Source organism: Cucurbita moschata, unplaced genomic scaffold, assembly GCF_002738365.1.
Source record: "Cucurbita moschata cultivar Rifu unplaced genomic scaffold, Cmos_1.0 Cmo_Scf00064, whole genome shotgun sequence".
Taxonomy (NCBI): domain Eukaryota; kingdom Viridiplantae; phylum Streptophyta; class Magnoliopsida; order Cucurbitales; family Cucurbitaceae; genus Cucurbita; species Cucurbita moschata.
In genome coordinates this window covers 955,019-976,553 of record NW_019268580.1, presented here as the reverse complement: position 1 = coordinate 976,553, position 21,535 = coordinate 955,019, and the positions used below count along the sequence as shown (strand labels likewise).

Genomic DNA, 21,535 nt, shown 5'->3' with positions numbered 1-21,535 from the left:
ATAAAAAAAAAAAAAAAAAAAAAAACAAGTGGGTTCTTGCTTGGTTCTATTCCGGTTCTTTCAAAACCGCTGTTCATCTTAGAACCGGGGAATTCCCCCTCGCAAATTCTGAACTGTAATCTCTCTCTATTTCGGCGATTTTGGTTGAAAATTCTACGTCTGTTTGTTGTTTGAATTGAATGCAGATGGATTCTGTTTGCGTTGTCGTTTGCTTCTCTTTCGCGTTTGGCGGCTGAGAAAACTAGTAATCCTGCTTTCCGTGAGCGAGGAGGCAATTTCTTAAAGCTCTCCCTTCGGGCCTGAACTGCCGGCGACTTGTTGCGGTCGAGGTAAGTTCAGTTGTTGAAGTTCTTGTTTCACTTGGATGAGAATCGAGTTGGAATTTCCATGGTTTTGAATGATTTTCCTTATATTATTATTGTTCGCCGTTAGTCTGAATTTTCAAGGTTGTGCTCTTGAGTTTTCTGTAATGGTTTAGAGTTATTGTGAGATCCCATGGTAGAAACCTCTGCCCTAGCTGTACGTTTTAAGAATTTTGAAGAGAAACTCGCATGTAAAAACTCAACGAGGACAATATCTGCTAGCGGTGACCTTAAGCCGTTACAAATTGTATCTAAGCTAGACACTAGACGATGTGTCAGCGAGAAAGCTGAGCCCCGAAGGGTGATGTACACGAGGCAATGTGCCTGCAAGGACGCTTGGTCCTGAATGGGGGGATTCCAAAAATAGGAGAAAACATTCCCCTTCGGGGCCCAATGTCCTCGCTGGAACTTGTTCCTCTCCCCAATCGACGTGGAACACCCCAATCCTCTCCTCTTCGGGGCCAGCGTCTTCGCTGGCACACCGCTTGGTGTGCATCCCCTTCGGAGTTCAGCATTCTTGCTGGCACACCACCTGGTGTCCACCCCTTTTGGGGTTCAACCTCCTCGTTGGCACATGGTTGGCACATCACACGGTGTCTAACTCTGATACTATTTGTAACGGCCTAAGTCCACCGCTAGTAGATAATTGTGAGATTCCACGTAGGTTGGGGAGGAGAACTAAGCATTCTTTATAAGGATGTGAAAACCTCTTCCTAGCAAACGCATTTTAAAGCCTATAACGGAAAGTCCAAAGAAGACAATATCTGGTAGCACTGGACTTGAGCCGTTACATGTTCTCACAAGCACCTATGTTTCTGTTTCAAATTGAATGATCTCTTACAAGATGAACAGAGAACTTCCTCACTATCAAGATAAATAGGATCAACATGGAATGTGCTTTGATCAAACTTACTGTACAAAAAATGATGAACTTGTGAATCTTATTACTTCTTTAAAGGATATAACATTCTATTATCCAACAAATTTGAACAAAGAAGATAATAAATTTGAATGAGATGAAAAAAGAAAGAAAACTACGAACATACAGATATCTACCCATATCCCTGGCTATGAATCTAGCTTCTGGTTCTGTTACATCTGTACCACAAGATCACAAAAGACAGGATCCTGTACCCAACAATGAATCCCAACATTACTGCCAAATTGCTCCATTTGTGTGACTCTTTTATATCTTGTTGTCTTAAGAACACTTCTCCATATGTTGTACATACTCCTTGTTTGGACTCTATGCATCTCCCCTTCCCTGGATCTCCTCCATATTCATTTATCAAGAAACACTCAAATGGGTACTTGAAAAGACTCAAATAGTGCATGAAAATCCAGTAGTTGGGGATGTTCTTCTTTGATATGAAGTAACCAGAAAACAGAAAGAAACACCCCATTAGCCCTGATATTACTGAGTTTCCTGTAATGAAATTTGGGACAAGAGCACTGAAACATGCTACGAAAGAATTCGACATTAGAACGACCATCCAAACGATTAGAGAGAAGTAAAAGAACCCGAAAATGTCGTTTTTCAAACCAACCAACCAGTAAACACTGGCTGCGAAGAGTAGAGAGACCATCAGAAGGAATGGGAGAAATATGAATGTGTTTGCTAGAACATAGGAAGAAACTCTGTAAGCACCTCTTGATGTCTCTCTCATTAGGATCATTCTCTCCCTCAAGAAGATTGGAAGGCCTTCCGTCGTTGAAGACAGCAAGAACGTGAGACTAAAGGCGAAGAACCCGAGCCGGGTTTGCAACGTAGTTTTGTCGTTGTTATTCCCGGTCTTGAAGAATATGGTCCCAAGTACTAATCCAGCCACCAAGGCTTGAATGACTCTTGTAGCAAAGAGTTGTTTCGTCCTAAATGTGTTTCTGAAAAATCTTTGTCCTAGTATTATGACTTCCGTAGATCGAGAATTCTGGTACGAAATGGATTCTTCGTCCTTTGTGTCGATGTGTTGAGCTCTTATTGTCTGATTCTCGACCTTGTTTTGTTGGTAATGGAGTTTGTTGAAAGTTTCTGAAGTATGCATAGCCAAGCTATCCACCACGTCAATGGCGAATTCAAGAACATTGACATGGTGAGGGATCTGATGAGTAGCAAGCTTAAGCTTCTCCTCAAGATGACCCAATGGTCCATTATGCATCACAACTCCACTCGACAGAAGAATCAGACGATCGAAGAGTTCCATGATTCGAAAACCGGGTTGATGGATGGTTATTAGAACAGTCTTACCTTGGCTAATGACCATTCTTCTAAGCACTGACATAACATGAACTGCCGAGACAGAATCCAACCCTGAAGTAGGTTCATCAATGAAAATCACAGCTGGGTCATGAACCAATTCAACTCCAATCGAAACTCGACGCATTTCACCTCCTGAAATGCCTCGGTTCGATCCATCTCCAACTCTCGACGCTGCTACGTGTTCTAACCCAAGGTCCTTCATTAGCTTCCTCACTCTAGATTCAGCCTCTTTTCTCCCACCACCAAGCCTCAACAGAGCACTATACATGAGTGTTTCTTCAACTGTGAGGAAAGGGAAAAGCGCATCGTCCTGCGTGACGTATCCCGAGATTCTTGGAAACGTTTTCTCAATCATATGCTGATCATTAACAAGCACTTGACCTGAAATCTTCCTTAAAGGTATGTTCCCTCCAAGAATCTCTAGCAATGTTGTTTTGCCAGCCCCACTAGGACCAGCAATGGCAGTAATCTCCCCTGCTCTTGCCTCACAGTTCACATTCTTTAAGATGAACTTTGGAACTCTCTTTGAGCTGCCTCCACCACAGAACCAATTCAACCCATCAAAACTTTCACTTATTTTGTAACAAAGATTTCTAGCTTCTATTCTGTAATGGGTTCTCCGATCACCTGAAATAGGCCTCTTCATTGGCAAGTCCATGAAGAACACAGGCAAAGAACAGTGAAAGAGAGATAAAGGTGTAGAAAGAGAGAAAGAGAGAAAGAGAGAGAGAGAGAGTTTGGTTCTAAGAATGCTAATAAGGAGATGAACTAACCCACCAAACTTATGAATTCTGTGGGAAGTTATATATGGGAAGGCAAGAAGAGAAAACATAGATATCTCCACTCATAAGCTTAGGCAACTTTTGAACAACAAGATTTGACCTGCCCATGGCCGCCATGAGGTTAGAAAATTAGAGAGACAATAAGAGAGTTTATCTTCAAGGCTACAACGGAGTCGGACAACAATTCCGATCCCTGTATGCACGAAAGGGAAGTTAAAAAACTCTACAAGCCGACAAATTTTCGAGTGTGAGATCCCATATCAATTGGGGAAGAGAACGAAACATTGTTTATAAGGGTGTAGAAACTTCTTATTAGTAGACGCGTTCTAAAAACCTTCAGGGAAAGCCCGAAATCCCACATTGATTGAGGAGGAGAACGAAACATTGTTTATAAGGGTGTGAAAACTTTTCTCTAGCATACGCGTTTTAAAACCTCAAAAGAGAAAGTCCAAAAAGGACAATATCTGCTAGCCGTGGGTTTGAGTTGTTATAGCTCCGTTTAACATATTTAAGCCTACATAAAAGAAACAGACACAAAAAAGGGAAAAAAAGGATATAGGGAGTTAATTTCTGGTGAGCTGCATGTTGACTGCATAATTTTCAGAGGTTGTGTTGGGTTGCTTCACCATCTTTTGCCCTAACTCTTTTAATTTAACACTTCATCCATTTAGTTTTCAAAAATCTATCCTTACCCCTAACTCCATGGAACTTTCGTACACCCAACTTCAAAAGCCTACACTTGTCCTTATACGGGAGTTAGTTATTTGTTTTTTTTTGGAATAATTTGATAACGTAACCAACATAATTTTGAAATTTTTTATTTCTTCGTTTAATTCATTTTCTCTTGATGAAAACGTGCACAAATTCGGAGAAATTATCATTTTTTTTTCTAATATATATATATCATTTAGTAAATCTAATTTAATAGTAATAATTTATTTATTTATTTTAAAAATGCATAATTAAATTTTGTTAACTTAATTGTTATGGACCTTTTATTTATTTATTTATTTATTTATTTTGGGTTTCATTTGGGCTTACTGTATGGGCCTCAACATAAGCCAGACCTATATTGGGCCTCAAAAATAGGTCATCGGCCCAGAAAACTATAATCTCTGTAGTTTTAGATTTGAACCAACCAACCTTATAACGTCTCCTTTGAATAATTTCCTATGGAGTTGGCCAACTAATATAAATTAATGAATGGATCCATTCCATTTGACTCTATAAACCCTAAATCATCACTTTTTTTTTAATTTTTTTTATTCTTTTATTTTTTATTTAACGGAATCCAATTCTTTTTCTAAACTATCACATTCTTTCTCGAACGGGATGTATTTCGTTTGATTCTAAGCTTTCTGTAACAGTCTAAGCCTACTACTAACAGATATTGTTTTTTTTCTTTTTTTTTTCTTTTCGTGCTTCCTCTCAAGATTTTTAAAACGCGTATCTTATAGGGAGAGGTTTCCACGTCCTTGTAAATAATGTTTTGTTCCTATCTCCAACCGATGTGAGATCTCACAATTCACCCCCTTAAGGGCCTAGCATCCTTGCTGGCACTTGTTCCCCTCTCTAATTGATGGGTCCCAACATCCTTACTGGCGCACCGCCCAGTGCCCAACCGATGTGAGATCCCACATTTGTTGGAGAGGGGAACGAAACATTCTTTATAAGGTGTGGAAACCTCTCTCTAGCATACGAGTTTTAAAAATCTTGAGGGGAATCCCAGAAGAGAAAGCCCAAAGAGGACAATATCTGCTAGCGGTGGGCTTGAACTCTTACACCATCACATTCTTATTCTTTCCCTCGCCCTTTGGCCAAGTCCTTTCTCACACATTGTATATCTCATCTATCTTTCACCAACCCAACCGCCCATTCACTAATAACATATTAAATCCACGAATTGTCGAGGCTTCATTTGAGATGAAATCTCATCACTTAACAAAAAAAATGATAGAAATCGATGAATATCTTTCTAACTTCTCTTCGATCGTTCTTTCTCTCAACCAATGTATATCTTTCTATCCAATATCATTTAAACAATATTGCAATGATTCATGCTTTTTCTAAAGTTGGGGCTCAAAGTGGTCGTAACATCAATTTTTTAGATAGGACCGAATTTGGATGATAGTAGATTAATTTTTTGGATTTATTTATTTATTTATTTATTTCGTGTTTTAGGTGAGGCCGTTCCCACGGCTAAGATAGTCGCTTCAAAAGTCACACAATAGCTTCCAACTCCACATGCAAATCCTTCCCGTTTCTCTAGCCATCCAACCCTTATCAAAACTCCAATCAACGACTACGACGACTCAAGAGGCACCAACATTGGCGAAAGTTGTACACCTTGATCTCGATCTCGATCTCGGAGTACTTCAACATGCTTTATTTAAATATTTTTTAAATATTTATTAGTTATCGTGGGAAAAATTGAATCATCGACCTTAAAAAAAAATTTTATTTTAAAAAAATAAATGGCTCGAACAAATAATAAAAATAGTTGCCTAACTATTCGTATAATAAACCAAAATATTGGGAGCTTAGGAACCACATGAAAATACATGGCCTTTAATTTATGGCCCCAACATTATTAATGCTTGCCATGAATTATTAATTTTTAAAAAATAAATAAATTTCTCAAAGACAAATAAAGAAAGGTTTGTATATGGAAGCATAAAAGTTTTGAAAATGACAAATTTGGAATATAGAATCTAATATTTATATTCATCTTTTAGTTTTAATATTTTGTAGTTTTTTTTTTTTTTAAATATTAATCAATTTAAAAACATTTTTAAAAAAATTAATGTGATTAAAATGATTCTCAAATATTCCACTTTTGATAAAGATATTCCATTTGTAGGGCAGTTGAAAAATAACTAAATTCAATTTAAATTTTATTTAAATTGTTTATTTGATGACTATTTTTAGTCGCAAAAAAAAATAAAGTTATTATTTTCCACGTCATCATATTCACTAATTAAATTAGAATTATATGCTTTATTTTATTAAATTCTGTCATATTTGACAACACCGTCCTTTATTTAATTTATATTTTTTTCTTTTATATATATATATATATATATTTTAATCTATAAATTTATTGTTTTTTTTTTCGATATGGAATTGTTGGAACCATAAAAATTATAAATAATTAAAAACATATCCTTGTGTATTTATTTATTTTTAAATAATTGATTGAGAGTGATTTTCAATCGAGAGGGTTAAAATATTGGTCGTCTCGACATGACTAGTTAAACTATGTAAACAACTTAAACATACGTTACCTATCATCGTCAGTCTCACGATTTTTAAAATGCTGTCTGTTGTGGAGAAATTTTCATATTTTTACGATATGAGATCTTACACTATGACACAACATAATAGCAGCTCAAAACAAAATGTTTTTTTTTTTTTTTTGGGTTAGAAAGCTCATATATGGTCGAAAAAGGCTTGACCTCATTGTTGCAACAATTCAAACATTCTAGTATTTTTGAAGAAATTAATGAATCGGTCTCCAGTTATCCGTTGTAGTAATAGGATCTAAGAGCACAAGTGTCATCATCCATTCGATGTGACTACAAATACCGTAATCGCCCATCTCATAAGAACAGTTCGTCTCAGCAACGAGCTACTGTGTGTCAACGGGTTGGATCAACGTGCGATTTCTTTGCAAAATCAAACAAATAATGCACTTCAAAATTCATAATTTATTATGAAGAAGACCCTTACCATTAAAATTTTGAAAACGGATAATCAGATAATTTATGCAAATTAACTTAATTAATACACGCCAATTTTGGCTTCGACATTATCCTTGAAGTTTTTTCGGACATTTTAATGAAGATTCTTCATTTCTGTAATAAATGATTAAAGCTTTCGAAACGGAAGAGGATTAGGATGAAATTAAAACATTTAAGAACAGGATAAGATTAAATCCATACACATTTGGAATAATTCAGGAATAATTTAGCCATTTCGGAATATGAATTGAAAATTACAGAGTAGAAAGAAGGAAGGAATTTGCGAGTGTGGATTAGGAAGGAACCACGCACCACTCCAATTAAAATTCCCCACAAATTTTCCGTATATATATATATTCCACGCGCCTTTTGATTTCATTTCTGATTTCTCTCTCTCTCTCTCTAGAACTCCGATCTTCGTCGGCGTTTCACCTCTCATCCTGCTGGGTTTTTTTTTTTTAATCAGCCCACTTTCGAGGGGTTCGAAGCTTCCTCTGAGTTACTGGTTATTGTTTTGTAGGGTGGGAATTTGAGGATTCAGTGGGTTTTCGATCGGGGGTTTTTGGTTGTGGTTTGTGGGTTTTTGAGATCGATCTTGAACTTCTTACTGATCGCTGTTTTTTTTGTTTGGCGAATGTGTGTGAGTTTCTTCTGAAGATTTAAGAAGTGAAATAAGAGCGAGGAGGAAGAGGAAGATGCCGCAAGATCATCCGAAGAAGGTACCTTAATGTTTCTTTGTTTTGTGTACTGTTTTGGTTGTTTGAGATGATTTGTAGATAATGAACAAGGAACGTTTTGAATCTTGTAGTCCTGTTGTTGATTGAGCTAATCTATTTTTGGATTAGATTTCGTGTATTGGTTGAACCAGTTCATACTTCTTCATCGTAGGGTTATACTACATGTTTGGATAGAATCTGTTCATCCTCTCTCAATCGGTTTCTTTGTAGTAGCTCAGTTGTCGCTGTAGGGCTTTATATTGTCCAGAAGTCTGTTGTTCTTGCAGGAGTCAGGGATTGAGGGAAAGGGAAGTGGCTTTGGATTTGGTATTTGGTGTTTTGTAGTTGATACCCATGAGTAGGGATGATTTAGAAGGATCTTTGATGATTAAAAGTTGGTTTGTTGTGTTTGAGATGAGTTTCTTATTGTAATTTCCTTTCGGATTCATAGGATGTTCTAAGAGTTACTCTGTCTTTGATCTTACTGTTCTATTAGCAATTTTTTCATTTTTGGTACATCTTACTTAGTATTGGATTGGCTTTTGTACATGTGTAACGGCCTTAGATCACCGCTAGTCGATATTGTCCTCTTTGGGCTTTCCCTTTCGAACTTCCCTCAAGGTTTTTGTAACGCGTATGCTAGGGAGAGGCTTCTACACCCCTTATAAAGAATGTTTCGTTCTCCTCCCCAACCGATGTGGGATAGATATCACAACCCACCCCCTTCTTTGGGGCCCAGCTTCCTCGTTGGCACTTGTTCCCTTCTCCAATCGACGTGGGACCCCTCAATCCAACCCACCTTCGTATCTACTCCTCCTTAGGGTTCAACCTCCTCGCTGACACATCACCCGGTGTTTGGCTCTGATACCATTTGTAACGGCCCAAATCCACTGTTAGTAGATATTGTCCTCTTTGGGCTTTTCCTTTCGGGCTTCCCCTCAAGGTTTCTAAAACGCATCTGGTAGGGAGAGGTTTCCACAACCTTTATAAAGAATGTTTTGTTCTCCTCCCCCACTGTTACGGGATCTCAAAAGTTAAATATTTGCATTACAATAGTCGAGCTTTGTGTTCTATCTCTGATGATGTTAACATAATTCATTTGATATGTAGGAGGCCAAAGAAATCAAGTTTTTTACTGAATATGGGGATGCTAATAGGTATAAGGTTCTTGAAGTTATTGGAAGGGGAAGTTACGGAGTTGTTTGTTCTGCTATTGACATGCATACTAGAGAGAAAGTTGCAATAAAGAGAATTCATGATATTTTTTATCACGCATCGGATGCTATTCGAATCCTTCGTGAAGTTAAGTTGCTTAGATTGTTACGGCATCCTGATATCGTCGACATCAAGCATATTATGCTACCACCTTCTAAAAAGGAATTTAAGGACATTTATGTGGTTTGTGAGCTTATGGAATCTGATCTTCATCAAGTTATTAAAGCAAACGACGACTTGACCCGTGAACATCATCAATTCTTTCTCTACCAAATGCTACGTGCTTTGAAATTCATGCATACAGGTCCGTTGTTTCTTTTGTTGATACATTACATGTACTCCCCACTTTTGTTTCATCTGGTTGGGGTGCTTATAGTCAAGGTTGTGTTTGCAGCGAATGTGTATCACAGAGACCTGAAGCCGAAGAATATACTGGCAAATGCCAATTGCAAGCTTAAAATTTGCGATTTCGGGCTTGCAAGAGTTGCTTTCAGTGACACTCCAACCACTGTATTTTGGACAGTATGTTCTTCATTTCACTACTCGCAAACTATTAACTTGTTTTCAGTGTTTCTAATTGATGCTGTTTTGCAGGACTACGTCGCTACTAGATGGTACCGAGCTCCGGAGTTGTGTGGATCATTCTCTTCCAAGGTAGGCAGCAAACTATAATTGCTTGACATAACCGTGGGCTTGTTTATTTTGGATTCTTTCTACGTTATTGATTCTCTCAATGTTATAAGTAAATAATGCCCCCACCCCTCCGACCACCATCAGCGCACCAAGGAAAGACTACGAAAATGGGGGCGGGGGATGAAATGGCAATGGTTCAGTTCGAATTACGTTCGTTTTGACCATATATAAAATGTATGTAATGTATTTAGTGCTTTATAGGAAACAATAATGCATAGATTATAATAATTCTTGTTCAGGGGGGACTGTTGAACTGTCCTGGAAGTTGAAATATCTGTCATTCAGGTAACTGTATCAGGTTACACCTGTTTTTCTGAAGTTTTTGTTCATGGTTACTTCTTTTTTTTGTTTCCTAATGTTCGTTATCTTATCCTGTTTATAGTATACTCCCGCGATCGATATTTGGAGTGTCGGCTGCATATTTGCTGAGGTTTTGTTGGGGAAGCCACTGTTTCCGGGTAAAAGCGTTGCCCATCAATTGGACTTGATTACTGATCTTCTCGGGACTCCCTCATCGGAAACCATTGCAGGAGTATGTCTTGCTTGCGTTTTTATTTCTCCTCATCCATTCTTCCATCCCCTCTTTGTTTATTGATCGATCGATACTGTTTAGGTTCGGAATGAAAAGGCTAGGAGATATCTGTCAGAAATGAGAAGGAAATCTGCAGTGCCATTTTTGCAAAGATTTCCGAATTTGGATCTGGCAGCCATTCGCTTACTGCAAAGGCTATTAGCATTTGATCCGAAGGATCGACCATCGGCCGTGGAGGTAAAAGTTTTATATTTTTGTTGTTGTTCCACAGATGTGAATCTGGGGATTATGAAGTTGTGTTCAGAGAAATCACTCTCCTCCTTTATATGTTGACAGGCTCTTGCTGATCCTTACTTTAAGGGCCTAGCCAAAGTTGAAAGAGAGCCTTCTTGTCAGCCTATCTCGAGATCGGAATTTGAGTTCGAGAGACGAAAATTAACAAAAGATGATGTACGGGAATTGTTATACCGAGAAATATTAGAATATCATCCTCAAATTCGTGATGATTATTTGAATGGAACCGATACTACAAAGCTCCTCTATCCTAGGTTCGACTACATGTTCGTTTACGTTGTCGAGCTCTTTCTTTTTTTAGCTGAATTTGTAGTTCGTAATGTGACAGTCTCCTATTGTTTTCAGCTTTACAGGTCATTTTAAAAGCCAATTCACCTACCACAAGGAGAACAACGGTAAAAGCGCACCTGTTTTGCCTCTAGAACGTAAACACTTCTCCCTCCCACGGTATGAAGTTTTTTCCATGCCTCTTAATCACGCTCGGGAGTGTGTGTGTAGTCTTTTCGTGATTGTGTCGTATAATGTCATGGCCAAGGAGTCCATATTATTACTATAACATATAGTTAGGTAGGTGTTTGAATGTCGGGTCGTGTTCTTACAAACTCAATAATTCGCCAACCGTACTTAGGTCCACCGTTTGCACAAATTTGGTTTCACCCGATCGTGAGCCCGTTCGACGAAATCCCAAAGCCTGTAATAATAGCGTGGGATTACCTGATAGAAGATTTGGGAATCCATCAAAGGCTCATCCTCCACCTAAAGTGCCTGTTGGTATGAACTTATTTCTCTTTGTACCATCTTAGTTCTTCCATGCTCAACTACTTCAATGATACTGATATGGCTCTCACTTTTGTTTAGCTGCAAATCTAGGGCGAGTTGTCGGGCCCGTCCTTCCATGTGAGAACAGAAACATAAAAGATGTTTATTCGAAACTAACGTCGCAAATTAGAAGTTTCGATTTGTGAATGAACAATCTTCTTTAATTCAATCCTTGATCTCCTGGCACTGTCATTTGATGAGAGCCTCGCACGGTCGTTCGCTTTGGAAGCAACGAATATTACCCGACCACGAGCAGCAGTAGATCCATAGAGTGATCCATCCATTATAGCACTTAAGGAAACTGTTGCAGGCAAGAACTTAAGTTGGGAGTGGCAACTATTGCCATTGCTGCTCAGTGGAGTAACAGAGATAGGTATAACCAACAGTAGGAGGGGTATCCATCCAGTCCATTCAAATGGGTATTGTTTCAAGGCTCTTTTTGTTGTTGACTGCATTTGCTGCTTATCACGCCATGTAATTATAGACACACTCAAATTTCTGTATTAACCATTTGAATGGAGATTTGTATATTGTACTATGGACCAACTATTTATGAATCAATGAAAGTTATCCGACACTGGAGGCTCCTCGAGTCGGGATATTCTTCTTTGAATACAACCCTAGGGAGGTCCGATGATGCGGGGTTCTTCCAACTCTTAAATATTAGAAGAAAATTGGAGTCTAGGGAACCATGCCCGGAAGGGGCCCTCCTGTTTCATATCTACTAGTAGTTCGTTCACGATCATCACTTTAAGGATAAGAGTATTCTTGGAACGAAACACTATTGACTTCTATCGAAAATTAGCTCATTAATGATGTAGCTCGGTGCATAGGACAACCTTAAGTATGGTTGAGTTGGTTAATATATATGTTTATAACCTCAAGTATGATTGAGTTGGTTAATATATATGTTTATAGTTGAAAAGTTAGAAACTCGATTCTCGATCTCATTGCTATATATAATACTTTAACTGATATTTATAAGTTTTTTATTGCTATATATAATACTTTAACTGATATTTATAAGTTTTTGACCTAACACGACCCAAGACGACGATGTCGTTCATTGATGAATTCATGTCAATCTTTGAAGTTCGAGGGTCGTTATTACTAAACAGAGGAATTCACCAAAATCACTGAATGGGAATTTGGATGCCCCATTTTTGATCCCAATAAGAATTAGAGGCGGCAGTAGCTGGCTTCAGCTCAACCACTAAACTGCGAAGAAGTCGTGGATTTGTCGCCTACTTACAAGGCGCTTAGGCCTCATACACGGCTCGTGGTTCCTCCTCAAAGCAAAAAGACTCCCTCTTGGTACGAGCGCCACCTACCTCATAACTTTCTTTGGCTACTGATAAGAAAATAAGAGAGCCCCTATGTGGGGTTCTTCTATCCACTCAATTTAGCTCCAACTTGTGATCTATCAATCTCTGCTAAAGCGTTTAATTTCCATGTTAATGACCTGTATGAAGCTCATTGAATTCTCTTTTCCTCGTTCTACTCCCATACCCATCTGTTATTTTGTGCACATTAGGCGTTTGATGATATGTCCATGAGAAGTTGAGTGGTTTTTTGAGCTGGGTTTGTCGATTTTTGCTTGATATTTGGTGGGTTTAGATTTCTGGGTCTGACTAGGAATGATGTCTGTCATATGCCAGACCCTTGATTTTGGAAGGCATGTTTTGGATCATGTTGCTTGTGATTGTTCTTCCAATACTCCATTGGATCGATATACGATTAGGAGTCACGTTAAACCGTGTACTAAGAGTAGAAAGAGGCGACACCAAACTCCAACTTTGGTTTGTTCCCGTCGAAACGTTGGCCAGTGCAGAGTGTTTTCAACCACGAAATCGGAAACTGCATTGAATGGCAAGTAAATTTTTGGCTTTCGGCAGCTCCATTTTCTCTTGGTTGGTTTCCAAAGCTCGTGGTAATAGCTTGTCTATTTCTTTTTTTTTTGCTAAAACAGGCATTACTGGTGGCCCTCAACCATTCTTAGAACTGAGGAAGGAGTCCAAAAGCCCAATCTCGTCGACAAATTTGTTTGAAGTTGTAGCCGATGATCTCCAGAAGCTTAACCAAAATCTTCTGTCTGTAAGTGGCAGGGAACTTAGCACTGTATTATATAGATTTGGGGTTTTATTGCTGCTGAGAATGCATTCAATGGACTTTAACCTCATTGGAAACTTGGTGTATAAATTATGCAGATTGATAAAGCAACTCACAAGATAAATATTAAATCAAACTTATATTGCAAAAACTTTAATCACAGACAATCTTAAGCATTTCCTTGTAGCTAGATCAAAGATAGGCATGTTAGGTTGAGTTTGGGAGCTATTTTCAGTTCCTTTTTTTAGTACTACTAATACTGTTCAGTTTACTGTTCTTGGAAAAAAATTGAATGAAGGCATAGAATTTGTGAGGGCACTCATGAAGAAGGCTTTGATGGATTTGAATGATTTCAATAGCAAAAAATTGTGTCTATCATCATTTCTAGAACCAAATTGGTCTTTCATCAAAGATTGTACATGCATAGTATTATTTTTTGGTAGGACTGTACATGTTCTAATGCTGATTTAAGAAGCACCAATGCTATCCTCTTATTTTCAACATTTTATCATTAACAAATTGATCATCATCCTGTGCCATTTCTTTTTGTGAAGTCTGGATCACATATTAACTTAGATGTAGCACATTGAGGATGGCTATATATTGCTTCAAGTTTCACGTTGCATACGCATCAAATTGCTATTATACGAGTTAGTGTTATCAGTTCATAATTTCAAACTCGTAGATTTCATTGATCTGATAGTTCTTCATCTTCCATTGTTAGGCTTCTGCCATTTCATAATAGGATGGACACTATTTTATGAATAGTATATTAGGATTCTTCATGTTCTGATATGTTGATTGTGTATAATCTGGAAGTCTTTAATACTATCTTTCTTCTTTATTTGACATGATTTCATTTAGTGTACGATCTTTATTCTCGTAACGCTTAATTTGAAGTCTTAAAGTTCTTTAGTCATGCAACTAACAGAAATGCCCTGCAGATGGTTGGTAAGGAAAATCCAGCCCTGGTATCTGCTGCTCAGCGGATATTTGGTGCTGGAGGGAAGAGGATGAGACCAGCTCTAGTCTTCCTGGTGTCAAGAGCAACAGCCGGATTAGTTGGGTTAGAGTGAGTAATTTCTACCACGCCTAAACATGTTCTTGAAAATCTGAGCTTAATATGAGATTGAAGATTTATTATTTTGGTTGCACTGCCTCCAGGGACCTCACTGTCGAGCATCGGCGTTTGGCAGAGATCATTGAAATGATCCACACTGCAAGCTTGATACATGATGATGTATTAGATGATAGTGATATGAGGAGAGGTATGCCAGTTTTACGTGTGCGAAGTTTGGAAGTTCTTGTCGTTGCTTTCCACGTAAATCAATGAATACCTATGTCTGTTGAATGCCTATGTAATAAGAGTGAGTTTGACATGATTTTCAAATAATGCAAATTCATTTTGTATTTCTTGATTGTTACTAGGAAATGGGCATTAGAGGGTCATTTTCTATTTGGTCTGAATCCACTCCATTTATTTTCTTCTTCATCATCTCTGTTGAGACCGCGATCCATCGTGGAGCTGTGGAGAAAAGACTCACCGCATTCCTCATTGTTGTGCTTACCGAAATGACCACATGTCGATCTCTTATAATAAAGCTCTAGGTAGACATGTCACTTTAAATGTATCAATGTTGATGTAACAGCCTAGGCCTACCGCTAGCAGATATTGTCCGCTTTGGCCCGTTATATATTGTCATCAGCCTCACGATTTTAAAACGCGTCTGCTTGAGAGAGGTCTCCACACCTTTATAAGAAATGTTTCGTTCTTCTCTCCAACTGATGTGGGATCTCACAATTCACCCCTCCTTGGGGGCCAGGGTCCTCGCTGGTATACTGCTCAGTGTCTGGCTCTGATACCATTTGTAACAGCCCAAGCTAACCGCTAGTAAATATTGTCCGCTCTGGACATTCCCTTCAAGGGCTTTCCCTCAAGGTTTTAAAACGTGTCTATTAGGGAGAGGTTTCCATACCCTTATAAGGAATGCTTCGTTGCCCTCTCCAACCGATGAGGGATCTCACAATCCACCCCCCTTGAGGGCCCAGTGTCCTTCCTGGCACACTACCTAGTACCTAGCTCTGATACTATTTATAACAGTCTAAGCCCACCGCTAGCAGATATTGTCCGTTTTGGCCCATTACGTATCGTCGTCAGTCTCATGATTTTAAACCGCGTCTGCTAGAGAGAGGCTTCCACACCCTTATAAAAATGTTTCATTCTCCTCTCCAATCGATGAGAGATCTCACAGTTGATGATACTATGCTTGTTGCACACGTATTGGTTCTTCACTTGTTTGCCATGGTTGCACTCCTCCCTCGTTTCAAGACAAGTCACAACTATAACTTGTAGTTGCTCGAAAACGAATAGCTTAACTTTATTACCGAATGCATATATAATTGCCCGACTTCAATACCCTTTCTGGTTACAACTTTGTTAGGATAGAAGGGTTGGTTACTGAAAGATAGAGAATAAGTTTAGATTGTTTCTAAGTTTTTCTATCTTGCCTTTCATACATTTGCTTTGTGTCTATTTATCGCTTCCCCCTTCCCTCCTTCAACTTCCATTGGCTCAGCAACATATTTGTTGTCCTCATGGGTTCCAGGGAAGGAAACCTTGCATCAACTATACGGTACCAGAGTGGCGGTGCTGGCCGGAGATTTCATGTTTGCACAGTCGTCGTGGTGTCTTGCTAATCTCGAAAACCTCGAAGTCATTAAGCTTATCAGTCAGGTAAATTTGGTTCCCACTTAGTACATCTGTAATATCCGATCGACGTTTATGTATGAATTATGAGTATAACTGGATCTTGATATGCAACCTTTAGCTTATATAAGGTTCAATTAGTTCTATTGCAGGTTATTAAAGATTTTGCAAGTGGTGAAATAAAGCAGGCATCAAGCCTGTTTGATTGTGAAGTTGAACTGGAAGAATATTTGATCAAAAGCTATTATAAAACAGCTTCCTTGATTGCTGCCAGTACCAAAGGTGCTGCAATCTTTAGTGGGGTTGATCGTGATACGACGAAGAAGATGTACGAGTATGGGAGGAATCTCGGTCTCTCGTTCCAAATTGTCGATGACATATTGGACTTTACGCAATCAACAAAGCAGCTTGGGAAGCCAGCAGGAAGTGATCTAGCTAAAGGAAATCTTACAGCCCCAGTTATATTTGCTCTCGAAAGAGACCCGAAACTGAAAGACATCATCGAATCAGAGTTCAGCGAGCCAGGGTCTCTCGACGAAGCTATCGGTATAGTCAAGAGCAGTGGTGGCATTGAACGAGCTCAGGAACTAGCTAAACAGAAGGCTGATCTTGCTATCCAAAACCTACAATGCCTTCCACCAAGTGCCTTTCGGTCTGCGCTCGAGGATATGGTGACGTTTAATCTAGAACGGATCGATTAGTTTAGTTAAGGAACTTACCAAAGGATATACGGTCTTCTGCAATCCCTCAGAAAGCTAAAGGAGAGTCTCTATTACCTTTTGCCATTGGCATCACACAAGCTCTGCTATGTTGCTGGCTGGCTGGTTTGTATATTGGTTGAATATGTTGAGCTGCAAATAACTGCTCATAGTATTATATTCAATTATACATTTCTTGCAAGTTGCTTCTGTACACTAAAGCCTAATAAAGTGTATACGTTTTCTTCGCTTGCATAGTTTACTTTGCCCCGTCACGTATCGTCGTCAGTTTCACGGTTTTAAAACGCGTTTATTAGGGAGAGATTTCTATACTCTTATAAGGAATGCTCCGTTTCCCTCTCCAATCAATGTGAGGTCTCATAATCCACCTCCCTTGGAGGCCGAGTGTCCTTGCTGGTACATAACTCGGTGTCTAACTCTAACACCATTTGTAAGAACTCAAGCCCACCGTTAGCAGATATTTCCATTTTGGTCCGTTACATCTCGTCGGCATCAGACTCAATTTTAAAATGCTTATACTAGAGAGAGGTTTCTACACCCTTGTAAAGAATGTTTCGTTCTCCCCATTTCCCTCTGATTTCCTCATTTCTATGCTTTTTTCCTCCACGAAATTAAGACCTTCGAGAAATTTTCCTCAACCCAAATTTTAAGTGCAAGTCATCAGCTTGCGTTGGCTTTTTTCCTCCACGAAATTAAGACCTTCGAGAAATTTTCCTCAACCCAAATTTTAAGTGCAAGTCATCAGCTTGCGTTGGTTACATCCTTGCTCTTTGTACACACCGTCCGTCGCTCCTACTGATTGAATGGTCCGGTGAAATGTTTGGATCGTGGCAATCCTACTAATTGAATGGTCTGGTGAAATGTTAGGAGAAGTTATGAACCAACTAATCCATAAATATTTTCATTTATAGGTTAGATTAATTGGGTTTTTGGTGTTACCTCTAAAAAAAAAAAATCCTATTTATATCCAAAATTAAACCTATGGGCCATGTATTTGTATTAGATGTTATGGGCCGGCCCAATGATTCCGGCCCATCTCTTCAACTCCGTCTTCACCAAAGGTCGACGACGCTTTCTCCAAGCGAAGAACAGAGAAAGTTCAGAGTGAAAGAGAGCTTCCATGGGACAGTGGAGAAGCATAGTAAAGGAGGCAATCGATCGCACAGCCATTATAGCCAAGTTCCTCTGCTTGCTTCACGTTACCAACAACTATCTCTGTTCTCCGACTCTGGTCTGTACTTCTCTCTTACTCCTTCCTCTTCCTCTGCCACAATTTGTCTCCTATTTCTTCCTTTGATTCATATGGAAAAAATTAATTTCTGGTGGTTTCAGGTGTACGGTCCTAGCATGCTTCCGACCTTGAATCTGACCGGCGATGTTCTTTTGGCTGAACGTGTGTCGCACCGAGTGGGCAGGGTTGGCCCCGGCGACGTCGTGCTTGTTCGATCTCCTCTGAATCCGAGGAAGACCTTGACGAAGCGCATTGTGGGTGTTGAGGGGGATAAGGTCAATTTCTTTCCGGACCCTGCCAATTCCAATAGGTGTCTGACGGCTGTGGTATGGATTGACGGACCTGAATTTAGTTATCTTAATTTGAAATTTGAAAATTCGTTTTGGTTTTGATTTTTGGTTTCTTGGTGTTGTTTGATTTGTTTCTTTGTTTAGTTTTTCTCTTTCTTTTTTGGGGTGGATGCTTAGGTTCCGAAAGGTCATGTGTGGATTCAAGGAGATAATATGTATGCTTCTAGTGATTCGCGGCATTTCGGACCTGTACCTTATGGTCTGATTGACGGGAAAGTGTTTTTGAGAGTAAGATTTATCAATCATCTTCATCATTACTTCTGCTTTTATTAGTTTTCCCTTCTTTTATGTTGTTCTTGGCATTGTTTTGATCATTGTTTACTTATGTATTAGTTTTCCCTTCTTTTATGTTGTACTTGAGGAATGAATTGTTTTGATCATTGTTTACTTATGTTTCTTCCTTCAATGGTTGTTATCCTTGAGTTTCCAAATGTTGGTTGGATGGGCTTTTAGTATAACGGGTTTGTTTGCCTTTTTCTATGCAATCATTTATTTTAATGTTACATTACAAATCTGTTGGAAGAGATTCAAACTGACGACCTTGTGGGGGTCTTAATGCAACCACTTGATTGTGTAATTGTTTACTTGCTATATGCATCGCTATTCATGCAGCTGGTTTTTGGGTACTTGAGTTTGAAAATTTTGGATCTTGAGAAATTTCTGATCTCGTGGTTTTTCTATTCACTCATGGTTTATAATTTGGATCTTGTTCTAGTTATTTAAGAAGTCAGCAGGATTATGAAAGTTCTTTCTAATTACATGGGGATAATATCTTTCTTCTGTTCATTGGAACTTTGCATGGTAGCTTTTTTCTAGACTCGTATACATTTCTCCCTCATTTCTTTATCTTTCTTGAATATTTCTTTGTTCTTCTGATGTTAGGTCTGGCCACCAGATTGCTTTGGACCATTGGAACACTGAACTCAGATTGGCCTAATTTAAAAGATAAATTGCTGGTATTACGTTAAGCTTAGTTTTTCCTTTCTCATTGTAACTGTTGTCCTTTTGGCTATCTGTTTATAGGATTAGGTTTATTTATTTACCATTCCTTTACGTCTAAAAGAGTTAAAATCTAATATAATTATTTGTGGGATGGAATTTAGTGTACACATTTCTGTTTTGACCACTAATTCTAATAGATATCGTAGTCTCTTCACTTCACATCAGATTCTTGATGGACTGGCCTAATGAAGTTCTCGATTGATAAAAAAAAGAAAACAAAATTATACAGCTTTTGAATAGCTCTTTCTTCAAAGGAAAAGATACCGAGATATGAGATGATGTTGTAATGGCGATTTGATCGAATCTATGGTCAGATAGGAAGTATATAATTTTTAGAGGTATTTGTAAGGTGTGGAGGGAGGTGTTTGATCTTGCAAAATATAGTAGTTCTCGTTGGGTTTCATAGATAAGATGTTTAAAATCTACTCCTTTTGGGTTACTTTTTCAAATTGGGGAGGCTTCTTGTATAATTCTTGAATGGGCTAGTGACTTGTGTTTTGGGAACTTATAAGGTTCTTGGGTGGTTCTTGCAAAAAACGGATAATGCTTGGCTCGTGCAAGTATTGAGCTATACAAGATGGTCTTCAATCTAGAAGAAGGTTTTGTAGTCTGTTTATGATGAACAAAAAGTTCAAATGACAATGGAATTGTGTAGCAGTGATGGTTTTTCACAGAATGGATCTTAGAGGAAGGCAGAGGAGGTAAAGGAGTATCTCTCTTTCTTTTCATAGGCAAACCCATGTTGAAGAAATATGTTGCGAGAGATCTTGAGAGCTAGAAGGGATCTTGAGAGCTAGAAGTAAAGTCTAAATAACTCCACATGAGAGTTGGAAATCTTGAAGTAGAATAAATTTTGATATTCCCAAAAGAATCATCATTTTGACCATATAACCTATGGTTACAAATTTTGATGTAGGTAGTAACCGTCCAAGTCGACCCCTAGCAGATATTGTCTGTTTTGATCTGTTATATATTGCAAAGAGTATTTTATAAGGGTATAGAAACCTCTTCCTAGTAGACACATTTTAAAATCGTGAGATTGACAATAATGCGTCACGGGCTAAAGCGGACAATATCTATTAGTAGTGGGCTTGGGCTATTATATAAACTAACTTTACTGCTTCACGGTTTTAAAACGCATCTATTAGGCTGAAGTTTCCACCCCTTATAAGGAACGTTTCGTTCCTCTCTCCAACCAATGTGGGATCTTCCATATAACTTGTATCCATGAAGATAAAGAACAATAGAGTTTATTGTTTGCTTCGGTTTAGTTAAATTTGAGAACGTTTCTGAAGTGTTTTCTAATGGGAGTAGTATTATTTTTTGTACTCCACATGAAATTATGACAGGAAGCATCTCTTTCAAATGCGTTGCTGACAACGGGGGGGATCTATGCTTCACTTCTTTGGCAGGTGATCCATTTTGGCATTGACATATTTCTCTGTGCTTTTTTAATTTTCAGGACTTCATTTTGTGGCCATTTTAAATGAGCTATTGCTGAGACCTGGGCCTAGTCCAATATTACATCTTTGCCATTGATCCTTACTTCAATAGCTGTTACTTCTTTGTTAGTAGGTTCAGATTGATCTAAAAGGATATAGATTTCCAGATTTTGCATTTTCAATCCATGTAGAGTTCATGTTTCATTTTCACAATCGTAAATCGCAATAAGCTTATTTAATTTTAGTTGTTTTAGTTCAAGCCTTGTAGGGTGGGAATTGAATCTCCTTTGAGATGGGAATCCTTTGAGATGGTAAACCATGCCTCTATTCATTGAGTTAGGCTTAGAATAAGAAATCAAACTTATTCGAACGATGTAAATCTTATCTCAACCAATTTTTTTTAGTCTTTGCTGTGGGAATGCGTTGTTAAATGTCCGATATCGTCTTTCTAATGAGTCTATTTGAATGTCTTTTTTTACGTCATATTAAGAATGGCATGTTCCATTAGTGTTTAAGGAATGTTATTGATAGAAGGCAAAAAAAAAAAAAAAAAAAAAAAAAAAAA

At 38.4% G+C, this 21,535-nt stretch overlaps 4 protein-coding genes across 6 annotated transcripts; 3 read left to right on the top strand and 1 right to left on the bottom strand.

The window, feature by feature from the left end:
* Window positions 1-1,361: 1,361 nt before the first annotated feature.
* Window positions 1,362-3,748, bottom strand: LOC111437506 (ABC transporter G family member 10). The gene has a single exon (XM_023075508.1). The coding sequence runs from the start codon at window positions 3,449-3,451 to the stop codon at window positions 1,439-1,441; it is 2,013 nt and encodes a 670-aa protein (XP_022931276.1). The 5' UTR covers window positions 3,452-3,748; the 3' UTR covers window positions 1,362-1,438.
* Window positions 3,749-7,513: 3,765 nt separating this feature from the next.
* Window positions 7,514-12,023, top strand: LOC111437507 (mitogen-activated protein kinase 19-like). The gene is made up of 10 exons (XM_023075509.1): window positions 7,514-7,860; window positions 8,968-9,376; window positions 9,467-9,594; window positions 9,667-9,726; window positions 10,148-10,297; window positions 10,379-10,534; window positions 10,634-10,845; window positions 10,937-11,038; window positions 11,220-11,362; window positions 11,450-12,023. Exons 1-10 carry the CDS (start codon window positions 7,837-7,839, stop codon window positions 11,554-11,556), a joined length of 1,491 nt encoding a protein of 496 aa, XP_022931277.1. The 5' UTR covers window positions 7,514-7,836; the 3' UTR covers window positions 11,557-12,023.
* Window positions 12,024-12,588: 565 nt separating this feature from the next.
* LOC111437508 (probable solanesyl-diphosphate synthase 3, chloroplastic) lies at window positions 12,589-17,181 on the top strand. The gene is made up of 6 exons (XM_023075510.1): window positions 12,589-13,279; window positions 13,380-13,504; window positions 14,464-14,591; window positions 14,684-14,787; window positions 16,126-16,253; window positions 16,379-17,181. The coding sequence occupies exons 1-6, from the start codon at window positions 13,048-13,050 to the stop codon at window positions 16,925-16,927; spliced, it is 1,266 nt and encodes a 421-aa protein (XP_022931278.1). The 5' UTR covers window positions 12,589-13,047; the 3' UTR covers window positions 16,928-17,181.
* An 843-nt stretch (window positions 17,182-18,024) lies between these two features.
* On the top strand, window positions 18,025-21,378 carry LOC111437509 (mitochondrial inner membrane protease subunit 1). 3 transcript variants are annotated; one of them, XM_023075511.1, is made up of 5 exons: window positions 18,025-18,176; window positions 18,278-18,502; window positions 18,644-18,754; window positions 19,409-19,482; window positions 20,991-21,378. In XM_023075511.1, the coding sequence occupies exons 1-4, from the start codon at window positions 18,066-18,068 to the stop codon at window positions 19,445-19,447; spliced, it is 486 nt and encodes a 161-aa protein (XP_022931279.1). In that variant the 5' UTR covers window positions 18,025-18,065; the 3' UTR covers window positions 19,448-19,482; window positions 20,991-21,378. The 3 variants fall into 3 exon arrangements, with proteins under 3 accessions (XP_022931279.1, XP_022931280.1, XP_022931281.1); XM_023075512.1 differs by lacking the exon at window positions 20,991-21,378 and adding an exon at window positions 20,878-20,984; XM_023075513.1 differs by lacking the exon at window positions 20,991-21,378 and adding an exon at window positions 20,041-20,588.
* Window positions 21,379-21,535: the final 157 nt, after the last annotated feature.

What these genes read in the sequence shown, in the direction of transcription:
- LOC111437506 (XM_023075508.1), bottom strand. Translation starts at nt 3,451, where the DNA reads ATGTTTTCTCTTCTTGCCTTCCCATATATAACTTCCCACAGAATTCAT.
- LOC111437509 (XM_023075511.1), top strand. Translation starts at nt 18,066, where the DNA reads ATGGGACAGTGGAGAAGCATAGTAAAGGAGGCAATCGATCGCACAGCC. An exon ending in ATCTCTGTTCTCCGACTCTG is followed by an intron (nt 18,177 to 18,277) that starts GTCTGTACTTCT and finishes TGGTGGTTTCAG; the next exon opens with GTGTACGGTCCTAGCATGCT. An exon ending in ACGGGAAAGTGTTTTTGAGA is followed by an intron (nt 18,755 to 19,408) that starts GTAAGATTTATC and finishes TTCTGATGTTAG; the next exon opens with GTCTGGCCACCAGATTGCTT.
- LOC111437507 (XM_023075509.1), top strand. Translation starts at nt 7,837, where the DNA reads ATGCCGCAAGATCATCCGAAGAAG. An exon ending in CAACCACTGTATTTTGGACA is followed by an intron (nt 9,595 to 9,666) that starts GTATGTTCTTCA and finishes GCTGTTTTGCAG; the next exon opens with GACTACGTCGCTACTAGATG. An exon ending in GTGGATCATTCTCTTCCAAG is followed by an intron (nt 9,727 to 10,147) that starts GTAGGCAGCAAA and finishes TCCTGTTTATAG; the next exon opens with TATACTCCCGCGATCGATAT.
- LOC111437508 (XM_023075510.1), top strand. Translation starts at nt 13,048, where the DNA reads ATGATGTCTGTCATATGCCAGACCCTTGATTTTGGAAGGCATGTTTTG. An exon ending in TTAACCAAAATCTTCTGTCT is followed by an intron (nt 13,505 to 14,463) that starts GTAAGTGGCAGG and finishes AATGCCCTGCAG; the next exon opens with ATGGTTGGTAAGGAAAATCC. An exon ending in TCATTAAGCTTATCAGTCAG is followed by an intron (nt 16,254 to 16,378) that starts GTAAATTTGGTT and finishes GTTCTATTGCAG; the next exon opens with GTTATTAAAGATTTTGCAAG.